The following is a 13,478-nucleotide window of genomic DNA, read 5'->3' as shown; positions in this document are numbered from 1 at the left end:
TTATAAGTAAATAGCAGATCCTGATTTTAGTGTTCTATGAATGCAAATCCGAAAATCCCAGTAATGGACAGATATTTCATTTTTTCCTTGAAAACAAAAATGAAAATAGGCTTTCAAAAACACTATCAAATAGGCCCTTAGCATACATTGATATGAAACCACCAGAGGACCACGATTAAAAAAAAAAAAAAAAGGAACAGAAATCCAAGTCTTTGGGAAAGCAGTGAAGAATTGGTGCCAACAGTCGGCAGATCCAAATTATAACAAAAAGTGGCTGAGATATTAATATGAATGCAGAAACAAATTTTTGCTTTACTCCATGTATGTTGACTCAGGAAACTTAGCAGACAGGTAGCAAAATAGGACGAAAGTTAGCCCACAAATACAACAGCCAAATGAGATTAAATTTTTGCAGATAGCAAAAGGTTGGAGCCAAAGGAAATTCAAAAAAATTGCTATGGGCCGTATACTTAAGGTATGTTGGATATGGGAAGCTTATGATTGAAGCAAGGTACTGGCACTCCTACAACTATAAATCCTAAAGCACGGTGTGACCATCGCATGCACTACGCTTACTTTTAAAAACAATTAACGACAGTTACATCTTTAAGATAAAATATGAGATCTGAAACCAAACGAAAAGAATGTGTAAATTTCACCACAAACAGTTCGACAAACAATGAGGAATGTGGTTGAATTTCGAGTAAATTTGTGACAGAACTGTGAGTCTTTTCACCAAGTACCTGTTAGCTTCTGATACTGATAATCCCCAGAGTGCACCAGCAGCTCTTTCTTGAAGACCTTGAGAGGAAATGGGGCAAGATCGTACCAGAGCAACCTAGAAAACCAAAACCAAACTAAAAATTGAACAACTAGAGATTGCATCATGCTACAGAATCAGTTGCTAAATAACAATGTTATATGATGATGCAAAACAATTTCTGGGTGCGGAATATTGATAATTCATGCCTGACGTGCATTTTAGCTACTCCAATGCTTTCCCTTCATTGATTCTCGTTTAACAGTATGCATAGATGGCAGTGTCCCATTGAAGTGTTACAAGAAAAACCAGTAGCTGCATAAGATTTTCTATGATTTCTTTAAAGGATTTAGAAAGTGAACTAGAAAAATCATTACTTTCCCAGCTCCACAAAGGAGACCCCAACCACTAGTCCAAAGCTGAGTTCAAAATCAGGACTTTTCCTCTTAACCTAACCTATTCTTACTTTCTTCTGGATGATTAAATGCACAAACCATAAATCAAAACCAAAACTGGCAGGTGCTGTTCTGACTGGTATCATCAAATCTTAGGCAAGATCGGGCCAGTGAGCTCTTTAAACCAATTGATAAGAAAATGTCAAGTGGGTTAACGGAGCGAGAGGACCACCAGCTGTTACAACCCCAATGGCCAACATCAAATCGACCATGAGATATTAAGGACATGCTAGTTACCCAGGGCATGATTAAATCAAAGTATAAAGTATGACTAAGAAAGAGGGTTTTTACACCAACACATAATGCAGAACTTCTAATTGTCGTAGTTTCATGTATCCACTGTAAAAAAGCCAGAACCAAAATGCTCGAAAATACAAAAGATGATTAGCTTTACAATGTCATACCAAGGCCTCCACACCACCAGCCGCGGCAATTGCTTCTCGATTTCTGTCATCAAATGATAAATTCCACAAAGCACCAGCAGCCTCCTGCCTGTTGCATTATATAGGATTGCAACACAAAGTTAAGACAGAAAAAGTCACAGAAGTTAAACAGATTTGATGATACAACGAAGTCACAGCAGTTAAACAGGTTAGACACAAAGTTATGGGGATAACCTTCAGTTATGTCCTTCATGGAGAGAAAAAGTCACAGAAGTTAAACAGGTTATGCTTGAAATGTATGTTTTATCCGGTTGTGTCTTGATTCTATTGCCCAGGCTACTACAATTGTCGCACTTAATTTAAAAGAAAGTAGAATACCTTACACCTTCATGCTTAGAAAAAGTAAGTTGCACCAATGCTTCAAGTGCACCTGTCTCTAGGCCAACAGCTGCATTATTGCTGTTGCTATCTCCATGAGCAACCAAATTAGCCAATGCACGAGCAGCCTGTTCAAGAGAAGAAGTAACACCAACAGGTTAGTATATCACCGACAATAGAGCACATAATTCGTGTCTGCAGAACGTACCACTCAAGTTCTTCAAGAGTAGAAACTTTCTTTTACAATGTCGTGAGGCCATTACATAAAAACAGAAGGCTCTCAAGTTATCACGCAATTTTGTGCATTATGAATTTGTTAGAACGTTAAGACACGGGACAAACAGAGTTCTTTCACATGCTCTCTCACAGACAGCATTATCACAAAAACTAAGATAATCGAACTCACATTTCTCTCTCTCTTACATGTTAACAAAACAAATATTTTCACAACTGAAAAACCCAAAGGAGATGTAATCATTAGACAATCATCGAAATAAGCATTAAAAAAAAAATGTAATCTTTCAATGTAAAACTAATTTTCCTCTCTTCTGAACCCGAAGAGGTATAACTAAATATACCTGCTCTTGTACCCCTTCAAACATGAAGGATCGAGCAAGCATCACCAAAGCATGAACACCACCAGCCCTTGCCACCTCAAGGCTACATTTGTCGTCAGCTGCTAAATTCGCAAGGGCCCCAGCAGCACGTTCCTGATATAAAGCATAAGAAGATAAGCTAGAGGGCCAAAAGAAACCTAAAGAAAAGATACATCTTGCATAAGACACATACAAGAACCCCATCATTCCAAGAGGACCATTTGAAAATGAGGTCAACCAAAGCTTTTATACCACCTGCCCTTGCAATGGCACCCTGAAAAGAATATTTGTCATAAAATGCAAAGTATAATGACCAAAAGATTCTATTAATTGACATTGTTACGATCTCTTATTTGCATTAGTTAATATTAGAGGATTGATTCTCCATTCTTTTGTAAGTTATTTCTTTCAGCAATAGAGTTTCAATCGTTTCTAATCAGCAAGGAAAGAAAAAAGGGAAAAAAAAAAAGAAAAAAGAATGTCCTTCAAAAGGCTTCATTTTTCAAAACCTTATGATCTTCTCCCACAGAAAGATTCCATAATCCTCCCACAACCTCTTCTGCGACCAATCTGTTCGTTGACCTTGCCAAGTCGGCAAGGATATCAATTCCTCCATTTTCAGAAACAGCTTTAGCAACTTTTGAATCTACAGACAGATTTGCTATAGCCTGCACATGGCAATAGTATGATCGATTCATGCAAAACTTACAACTGCCATTAAATTCATATTTCATGAGCTGAAATCGCCTAAGAAGTGAAGTTTAAAATAAAAAGAAAATCACAAAATTGACGTCTAATTCAGTTAAAAGCCATATTTATTAAGGTTTCTTTCAGAATTGCAGTATTTACACTAAAAATGTTAAGGGATCCTGGAAACAAACATAAATAAATTGATTCTATGTTATAAATTTAACTATGAACAAGATGGACACCTAAAAAAGATTGTCCATACTTTCGCCACTTCAGACTGAAGACCCTCTGGAGGAGATCTTGCAAGATCCAATAGCAACCGTACTCCACCATGTCGTAAAATTGCCTCAGCTCTTTGACAATCAACCATGGCATTTTGATCATCAATCACAACGAATGTTGCTACTGCATAGGCTGCTCTTTCCTGAACTTCCTGTTGTGAGCTTTCCATTAAGCTGAGCAGTAATGTTGCCCCTTGCCTGAGCCAGAAATCATCAAACTCTTTTGGGTTTTTCTTTGAGATACGCATTAGTGAATGGGAGAGAACCCGCTCAATCCAACTTACAATCTCATCTGAAATTCTATCCCTAACCTTTAATTTCCTCCAATTTTGGAATGCACCATTGTTAATTTCAGTAGTGTCAGAAAATAATGAGGCTACTCCCTTGAAAATTTCACTGATAAGGGAAAGTACAACTTTACCCTTCTGATTATACATCATGCTAGTATCAGCTTCAGCTTCAAAAACAGGACAATTCAGAGCAATCAAAACTTTCAAGTTTCTGGAAGATGATAGCAATCTCGTAACAGAACTCAAATTAATATTAGTTCTTGATGTATCTAACCCCACCAAGCTTGTTAATTTACTCCAAGCAATTGCAGCAGAACTCCAGTTTAGGTTTCTTGTTCCTGCTATCGACAAATATCGTACAGAGCTTAAGTTTTCCAATGCTGCTTCATCAACACCTCCTGAGTCAATGAAGCCTACCTCCACCAACTGCCTGCATTGCTTAGCTAAAGCATTGATGGCGTCTCCATTGACTTCCCGAACACCTGATAACCAAAGCCTCCTTAACTTGGGGCAGCAATATGCAACTGTTTTGATTGCATCACTGCTGATTCTATCACATACATCCAGCCCAAAATGAAGAATCTCCAGCATCTCATGCCTAGCCACTATCGCTGAAAATATAGCATCTGTAAGCTCTCTACAAAATTCAACATTAATTTCACGGAGCCTCCTTGCTTGAAGAATAATCATGGCATCTGCTGATAGTGCCCCTCGAAACCACAGAGCCTGAAGATTAGTGCATCGAGAGGAAATTGACTCTGCTGCTGAGGTATCAAACTTGTATGGCCGGAGGTCTAATGAGCTCCATAAACAAGGCGAGGAACCTAATAGCCTGTATGCCCGACATGTTGAGGACAAGCTTGCTCGGTCTCGACAACTCAAATAGGAAAAAATTTGAATAGCTCAGGCAATCTTGTCCAATCAACCTCAGAAATTGCAGGCAAATTCAAGCAGCCACCATCTAACTCTGAATTATTTCCTATAACAGCCTTACTTTGGTCCATAGAGGGGGACACTTTCTGCTGCACCCTTCGAGTCATATCTCGATCAAACAAGATCCAACCTTTAAGACACTAAAAGCTAAACAGACTTTTAGTTTTATCAAAAAATCAACTGTTGCTTTTTCAGCTAAAACCAAACATCATTTAACCAAGCACAATGCACAAGAAGCTTTGTACCCAGAAAGGGCCAAAAAAAAAAAAAAAAGCTTCAAATTCACAATGCATATACAATTTATAAATCAAACCAACTTTCCAACAACTGCAGACCCAGAAATGAGTTCTAGAGAAGAATTCCAAACATTAAAATAAACACCTTTCCTTTTCTCTGAAAATAAGTGCTCATAAATAAGCAATCTTCAAATTCAAGTAAACAGTCCATATATACATTATGCAAGTACCCATTTCCACAAAAACTAAAATTTCATCATCAAAAATTCCAAATCCGTTATGCATTCAGTATTCACTAAACAAACTCATATTCCACTAAAATTCACCAAATCAATAACAAACAAACATCAACTCAAATAAGAATTCAGATATTCAATCAAAGAACATCAATTTGAATAACTCCAAAACACCCGAAAAAGTGAAATGTTCATTAACTTCAAGAACCATCATCTTCTCAAGCACAGAAACTGACTAAATAAAAAAAATAAAACAATGGAAAGAAAGCTAAGTATTGCAAGGATCCAAGAACAGAAGCATAAGCAATAAATGGGCGGCTTTACCTTTATGTTCTAGAAGTAAATTTGATTCTCCTGGGATGGTTGCAAGAGAAGTAAGTAAAGATTGCGTTGAAAATAGAGTTAAAGACAATGGGCAGTTCGAAAGTAATGTTAAAGCACTCTCTGACGAAGCATATGCTCTTGCTTCGTGTTTGTTTTACTCTTGCCTGATGCCCGATGGTTACAAATAAACACGCATTACACGCAAGTCGTAAATAAAGAGAATGGTTAGAATGCCTTTTATTATTAATTATTAGTAAGAATGTAGTAGCTTCAATGTTAGTCGGAGGAGTAAGTTTTACTCGGCTGTAATTTAGTTGGATCTTTTAAATATTTGGTCACATTTTACTGTACATTTGTGTGTATTTTTGTATCACTTAAAATATTTTTATTTGACGATTATTGAAATTATTAAGTAATTTATATTAATTTCATCTCAAATATTATAATTTATTACATATTATATAATTAATCGAGTTCTTAGTATATACTCATTCACATTAAATATTTTTCACTAACCAAAAGTTTTAGGTTCTTTGTAAGTTTTTTAAACACACCACCAAAATTATTTTTAGTCGTTTAATTCCTTTTTTAATTATGAAATAATTAAGTAGTGACAGTATTTCTTATTAAAAAATTTGAGTAGAGTATAATTTTTTAAATATTAATGAGACTAAAAATTTGATATAATTTCTGTAATAATCTAATATATCAATGTATGTTTTTTTATATAAAAAAAAAGGCGCGCAGCCAAGCCAACTTCATTAGTGTGACCTGTTGTCAACTCAAACAAAGAGGCCAACGGTCCCTGTATAACCCTTCCATGGCTACCCATTGCAATGAGTCAACCGAAGCATTGTTAGGATCAAGGTGCCTGCCAATAGATCAGAAGCTTAAGGTTATAGTCGTGGTGCTGGTGCTGCACCATAAATCCTCGCCACGTTTGCGAATTGTAGGTTTGCACTAACAACAGCCAATGACTGATGAACAAGTTAATCTCGATGTACGTTGATTTGAGATCATTTTTTGTTCTTTTAAATATTGATATTCAAAATCAAAAGTTTTATAATATTTACAGTAAAATTTATCGAGACCAACTAATATATTTATAATATGACCCGGCCTGTATTTGTATTCCTATCCACAGAAACTATTGAGATTATCAAATGTTTTGCTCTAAATTTATGGTTGCAATCAAGAACATTAATTTTGAAGGGTAATTTAATTAGTTAGTTTAACTGTGGAGTTGATGGAGATATATATATGTAGCTGGAAAAAAGAAACACTGAATGCGTATAGAGATTGAGATTTGTAGAATGGGCCAAGTGGTGATGGTATTGGGAAATGGTGCCCACCGTATCCATAGCTTTGCTAGTGGGCAATGAATGAGTCATTGACAATGAGACTTAGGAAATGATTCATGTGGGAAGTGGGTGCTGTCGTTTTGTATTCGTTTGGTAAGTGGGTAATAAATTTGTTTCATTCACTCATTTCCATTCAGTGGGGTTTACTGATTTTACGATAACATTCTATTCATAATTTTTCGTCGTGGGTAACAAAATTTTTATTACTAATAACAAGTGTGACCAATAATATTTACAGATATTGCAACATAGTCGCGCTCTAATAAAAAATTGTGTATGACCGTAGGACATGAATAATAAGCACTAATGTCTCATGTTTTATTCCTTTAGGATATGAGAATAGGCAAAATTAACAAAAATGTGATCTGATCTGTATTGGATCCGATTTTATTCGTTAAATAAATAAAATAAAAATTCGCATTGAAGTTGTGTGCATCTCTTCACATACATTTCCTTTTCTACGACGCTTCCACGTTATAGAAATGACTACTGCCTTCTAACAGGTGAAAAAGCCAGTTTTTGTGCTTGTTTGTATCTCAGAGGTTTACTTGTTTGTTTGTTTGTTCATACATTTTCCATACGAACAAAAAACACAAGTCCCTAAATTTCATCCTTTTTTTTTTGTTTTCGGTCTCTTCCAATGCCATAAACGTGAAGCTTCAAACAAGCATTTGAAGCAGTTTCATAGAAAATGAACAAAAATTTTTGGTATATATAGATACTGCAAGATTTTAAACCATGTTGCTATAATATATGTCGAATTTCATCTCTTTCCTTATCAGGCTACTTGCTGGAAATCACATGTTTGATATTCACAGTGGAAATAAGAGAAAAGATGAGTGTATATACAGATTTCCGGAACTGCAACTCTTGAGATTGTCCCTAAAATTATGCACAACAGTGCAAGCATGGAAACTTTGAGATAATTAATCTGGCATCCTCTGGAATGCAATTACACTACTCTTCAACACACCCCGGGGGAGCTGCACAAACTATACATATCTGATAGAAATAGTAAAACCAAATACAGAAAAACTACCACAACCCCAGATAATGTTACAACAAAGCATGAATGCACTAAGATCACAAATAAGATGAGGGATAGGAAGAGGAGGTGAGAGAATGAGAATTACTCAATTTTCTTCTGCTGACCATCGAGATTATATCAAGACATATGCCTCAGTCATCGGAGCTGTAATCACTAGATTCTGGTAATACGTCTAGAGCAGCGCAGCAGAATGACTCCTTGTCTTTGAGGAGAAGACAACTTCCATCTGAATTCCATTTCAGATCGGTTATGTTAAACTGTGGTAGTGGATTGCTGACGCAGTAGGCACCTGAAGGGGTCCACATGTACAAGTGAGAGCTTCCGGTGCAAAGAACAAGACGTGTACATGTTGGATCCCATGTTGCTGCTCGAATAGGATCCTTCTGCACCAAGATTGCAGCAGGCTCTTGACGGCATATGTCCCATATCCAGAGGGTAGTTGGCATACTATCATTGCGAGTGCAAATATACTGACTATCACTGCTCCATGACATAAGGCCTACAGTAAAGTTAATTTCATCAGTTCATCAAATAGAAGGGCATGAAAAGAATTAAAATAATTGATATTGATCAACTTTGTTTTCACCATGGCTGTCACTAGGACCTCGAATGTGAGTTTGAAGAATTACACAATAGTAGATGCCACTGCAGGAAATGAAAATACAATAGTGCAGTTATTTGCATTATTTCTGTAAACAAAAAAGTAAGCTTACCAATTCCTTGTTTAGGGTTTGGTTTGTCTGTAGGAGGCTTCTGAAAAGGCAAACTAATTGGTATTTCCATAACCTCATATCTAACTTTGATGTGTCCATTCGTAGCATCTTCATAGATGAAAAGAAAATCAATCAATAAGTGAAAAGACTGACATTTGTAAATTAAGGAAAAATATCAGATAATTTGCATATTAAGAAAATCAATTGTCACCTATTGGTTTAGCCTTTTACCATATATCAGAAAGATTTCCATTAACAATAGAATTTGTATAGACTAAGAGTTGTATATGTTGAAAATAATATCAATATCACTAGTCAGATACACAATTGAGAATTATGCTTTACCCGAATTGCCTTGTATAAAATCATCATTCAGACATAATTCAGACATATCAAGTTGCAACGGCTCATCTACCTCCTGAAAATGTAGAAAACATGAGGTAAAAATACAACAAAAAGCTAATCATCATTAGCAAAATCTGTCAACTTAGAACATAAAGAAAAACTCTTAACCTTAAAAACAGCAGGAAAACAAGGGCCACGAACAGTTGATAGGTGCATAAATTCAGCAAATGTTTTCCAAGTGAGGTGATTCAAAACCCGCAAAGTCTGATCGTAACTTCCAACTGCCAAAAACTGGCCGCAGGGAGACCATGAAATACTTTTTACACCAAGTCCACTTTCATATGCTTGATACTTCAAGAGACACCTCCCATCTGGAGAGTAGATAAGAACCTGTACAGCACATATTGCCTCTTGTTTTTCAGTTAAGATATAGTTTGTCAAGCAAATGGTATAAGCGTAATCCATCAGATCAAGCAGAAAACCAGTAAGTGACGAATTACACAAACTTATAGATGCATAACGGTGAAAAGAGAATGATCCATTAGATGGTACATGCAGAGCAGGTTTCATCATTCAGGTGCTATGCAATTGATATGTGCATAAGGTCGAAACCAAGACATTACTTGCAGCGGGAAAGTATATGAAAAGATGATGGTTAATTACTTGTTATAACAAAGATCATGAAAATAAAAACATCACTACCTTATATTCCAGAGGAGAATCCCATATCACTATGGCACTATCATCTGGTGACCATTCAATATCAGCCAAATCCAACGTGTCAACAGCAAAAACGCCCATTATCTCCCATGTATGACAAGACAGTAGATTTATATAGTCCTTGCAATCCCGCCTTGTACAAATTGCAGCAAACTTCCCATCTTGGGTAAAAGCGACCCCCTTGGAAGCATGCTTCGGTGACTGAACGTGAACACATGCTGTGTTTAATAGAGACCAAACTGTTAATCGCAACTGAAAGTCTGATGTTGTAAGTATGTGACGGCTATCTGGACTCCACCTAGCATATGCTATACCGGCAAGACCTTCATCTATTTTACATGTCCATTCAGGTTGGGTCAACGACCATGCCTGTATCATCAGTCTTTTGTATAGACCACAAAGAATGTACTCAGAATCAAGTGCCCATTCGATATAGCTTATCTTATCCAAGCATGAAAACAACTGCACAACCTGCATCATAGAACATAAGAATGACCTCTTCAATTCTATTTTAGAATTTTATTTTTATTGGAATAAACAAAAATGCTTCTACAGATTGAGAAGTGATCCTTGGAGAAGCAGTTCTGAAGAGAACTTCTTTCCCCAAAGTGCTTCTACTCAAAGCTCATTCCACCGAAAGCACCCGAAAAACACCGGTAACTAATTCACTAAAGGCACATTTTCATTAATTTGCAAAATGTGAAAGCTTCATACCAGTCAAGTCATCATCACGTGATCTAATTTGAAACAGTAATCCAAATGAGATAAATCCAGATCAAATTAACACCGCCTAATAAACGTAGTTTTTTTTTTTAAAAAAAAACATATTTCAAATCCCCCATGACTCCGCAAAACTTACCTTAAACGAATGAGCATCACGAACGACGAGGCGGTAATCGACGGCGACGGCAATGTAACGAGCGTTAGGTGAAAAGCAAGACGGACCGGTCTGTTTATAAGCTTCGGTGAACTCCATTTGCGGCCGCCGGCGAAAACGAGAAACTACAACAAAGTCGTGGAATGTGCAAATTCGTAACGAAACGGTGCCGAACAGTGTCGAATGACGTGTCGGAGATCATGCGAGAGCAAAATGTGTGATGCTGTGGAGGTTCGAATTTGAGCTAGATCTGCCTGTGAAGCTGTGATTTGGTTCAACTTTTTTTGAATGTTTAAAAGATAGTGAACGAACGACTGGAGATCGAAACTCGAGAAAGCAATTTTGTTAACGGTGCTTTTCTCTGCTTATGTGTCTGGATCCGATTGAGGGTTAAGTGGGGTCCGGGTCTGCTTGAACCCGAACCGCTTGGGCATCCAATTTGCAATTTCTCAAGTAAATTAGTCATGAGTGCTGATGTTTGCCCCAGGTCAAACCCGAATATAAACAAAACGGTGTCGTTTTGTTTTTTTCTTTTTCTTTTTTGCGTCGTTTTTTTTTTCTTTTTCGTTTCTTCGTTTCTTCCATTTTCGACTGAGATCCACAGCGGAACGGGATCCACAACAGAAGGGTTTTTTATTTAAATATCCTCAATTTACCCTAAAATACCAAATTTATACCCTATTACATACATATACCTCATGAAGATAGGAAAAGTAAAAAATAACCTTAAAAAAACTAAGAATTCACATCTTTCTTCCCCCCATGGCTTCTCTTTTTCGGGCTTCTCTCACCATTCTCTATTTTTCTTCTCAACATTTCCCTCTTTATTTTCTTCTCTTCTCACCATTTTTCCTCTTTGACAGTTTCCTTCTATCTCTCCATTTCATTATTTGACAGTTTCCTTACTTGACTTTAGCTCCAATACAAAGGTTTTTGATAAAAATAAACAGTTAAGAAGGTGCATTATCAAGGTATGTTTGAAATACATTCTATTTATATGGTTAGGTTTTGATTTCATTTCATTATAAGTGAACTTGCTAATGATTTATGAATTTTACTAGTACATTATTCATTTTTTGTGCTTGCACACACACACACACTATTTCATAGAATGTAGGGATTTAAGACTACATTTAAGTTATGAGTGATTGAAGAATCAGTACAGGAAGAAGTCGGGTACGAAGTCGGGTAAATCGAGAATTTAGTCGAGTATATGGTCGGGTAAGAAGTCGAGTAAGAATATTAAATGAGTCGAGTAAGAATATTAAATGAGTTGAGTAAGCATATTAAATAAGTCGAGTATATGGTGCGGTAAGAAGTCGAGTAAGAATATTAAATGAGTCGAGTAAGCATATTAAATAAGTCGGGTATATGGTCGGGTAAGAAGTCGAGTAAGAATATCAAATGAGTCGAGTAAGCATATTAAATAAGTCGGGTATATGGTCGGGTAAGAAGTTGAGTAAGAATATCAAATGAGTCGAGTAAGCATATTAAATAAGTCGGGTATATGGTCGGGTAAGAAGTCGGGTAAGAATATCAAATGAGTCGAGTAAGAATATCAAATGAGTCGAGTAAGCATATTAAATAAGTCGGGTATATGGTCGGGTAAGAATATCAAATGAGTCGAGTAAGCATATTAAATAAGTCGGGTATATGGTCCGGTAAGAAGTCGAGTAAGCATATTAAATGAGTATATGGTCCGGTAAGAAGTAGAGTAAGAATATTAAATGAGTCGAGCAAGCATATTAAATAAGTCGAGTATTAAAGGTCAAGTAATAAGTAAAAGTTAAGTAAATTTTTTGAACAAGTCAAATAAGATTTATGTAATTTTTAAAGAGGTCGAGTATTAAGTTGGGTAAGTTCATTGAGTCGAGTATTAATATTTTTAAAGAAATCAAGTATGGAGTCTGGTAAGTTGAGCATTCAGTCGAGTAAAAAGTGAAGGCAATTGAATAAGTCGAGTATAAAGTCTAGTAAGTTGAGCATTCAGTCGAGTAAAAAGTAAATGTATTGAATAAGTCGAGTATTAAGTTGAATAATGTTTTAAATAAGTCAGGTAAATGTCAAGTAAGTTTTTTAACACGTCGGGTAAGAGCTACGTAATAATGTTGAGTAAAAATTCACGTAATAAAGTCAAGTAAGTGTATTGAATAAGTCAAGTATTAAGTCGAGTAAATGTCAAGTAAGTTATTTAACACATTGGGTAAAAGGTGAGTAATAATGTTCAACAAAAAGTCACTTAATCAAGTTGAATATGTCAAGTATCAAGTCGAGTAATATTTATAACAAATCAAGTAAAAGTTGAGTAATTTATTACAATTAAAGTAAAAGTTATGTAAATTTTTAAAGAAGTCGAGTTAGAAGTCAGGTAAGTCGAGTATTTTGATGAGTAAAAAATGAGTTGAGTAAGTCAAGTAAGAAGTCGAGTTAGTGTGTTGAATGTCAAGTATTAAGTCGAGTAATTTTTAAAAATAAGTCGAGTAAACGTCAAGTTATGAACAAGTCGAGTAATAAGGTCGAGTAAGTCACTTAATCCATTTTTTTTTTACTAAAATTTTTGTAATGATGGCAGTGTCTTCACTCGTTAATGGCAACTATACGTGTTCCTATATTGTATAATGGTGAATGGACTCAGGAAAATGGTGAATATAGATTTACCGGTATACAGATACGGGGTATTAAAGTGCCACATTCAACTACACTTGAACAACTTGTCGAAAAAGTGACAGAAGTGATTTCTATTGACTTTTCTGAATTTGTTATTAGCACGAAGTTCAAGTTCAAAACATCGTCAGAGCCTTTGCCACTTATGGAAATTTTGAATGATTGTGATGTAAAATTTTTTTTGGAAG

At 35.9% G+C, this 13,478-nt stretch overlaps 2 protein-coding genes across 2 annotated transcripts in view; both read right to left on the bottom strand.

The window, feature by feature from the left end:
- Nucleotides 1–5,725, bottom strand: part of LOC18033140 (protein ARABIDILLO 1) — a 9,604-nt gene extending 3,879 nt beyond the window's left edge. Inside the window, 9 exon segments of the mRNA XM_024180678.1 lie at nt 744–838; nt 1,620–1,707; nt 1,977–2,104; nt 2,555–2,686; nt 2,766–2,846; nt 3,082–3,240; nt 3,525–4,735; nt 4,738–4,906; nt 5,563–5,725. Coding sequence (XP_024036446.1) covers nt 744–838; nt 1,620–1,707; nt 1,977–2,104; nt 2,555–2,686; nt 2,766–2,846; nt 3,082–3,240; nt 3,525–4,735; nt 4,738–4,873 — 2,030 coding nt within the window. The 5' untranslated portion in view covers nt 4,874–4,906; nt 5,563–5,725.
- A 1,983-nt stretch (nt 5,726–7,708) lies between these two features.
- LOC18033507 (WD repeat-containing protein WRAP73) lies at nt 7,709–10,948 on the bottom strand. Its single transcript, XM_006421489.2, has 6 exons — nt 10,609–10,948; nt 9,732–10,220; nt 9,198–9,419; nt 9,030–9,102; nt 8,685–8,792; nt 7,709–8,470 (listed from the first exon to the last, which is right to left on the bottom strand). The coding sequence occupies exons 1-6, from the start codon at nt 10,723–10,725 to the stop codon at nt 8,103–8,105; spliced, it is 1,377 nt and encodes a 458-aa protein (XP_006421552.1). The 5' UTR covers nt 10,726–10,948; the 3' UTR covers nt 7,709–8,102.
- Nucleotides 10,949–13,478: the final 2,530 nt, after the last annotated feature.

This window comes from Citrus clementina, unplaced genomic scaffold (genome assembly GCF_000493195.1).
Source record: "Citrus clementina cultivar Clemenules unplaced genomic scaffold, Citrus_clementina_v1.0 scaffold_9, whole genome shotgun sequence".
Lineage (NCBI taxonomy): Eukaryota > Viridiplantae > Streptophyta > Magnoliopsida > Sapindales > Rutaceae > Citrus > Citrus x clementina.
The sequence above is the reverse complement of the archived record's forward strand: the minus strand, read 5'-3'. Positions and strand labels throughout refer to the sequence as shown.

Coding starts and splice junctions, on each gene's coding strand:
- LOC18033507 (XM_006421489.2), bottom strand. CDS start 10,725: ATGGAGTTCACCGAAGCTTATAAACAGACCGGTCCGTCTTGCTTTTCA. Junction 9,420..9,731: donor ATTCTCCTCTGGAATATAAG/GTAGTGATGTTT, acceptor TGTGCTGTACAG/GTTCTTATCTACTCTCCAGA. Junction 9,103..9,197: donor GTTTTCCTGCTGTTTTTAAG/GTTAAGAGTTTT, acceptor CTACATTTTCAG/GAGGTAGATGAGCCGTTGCA.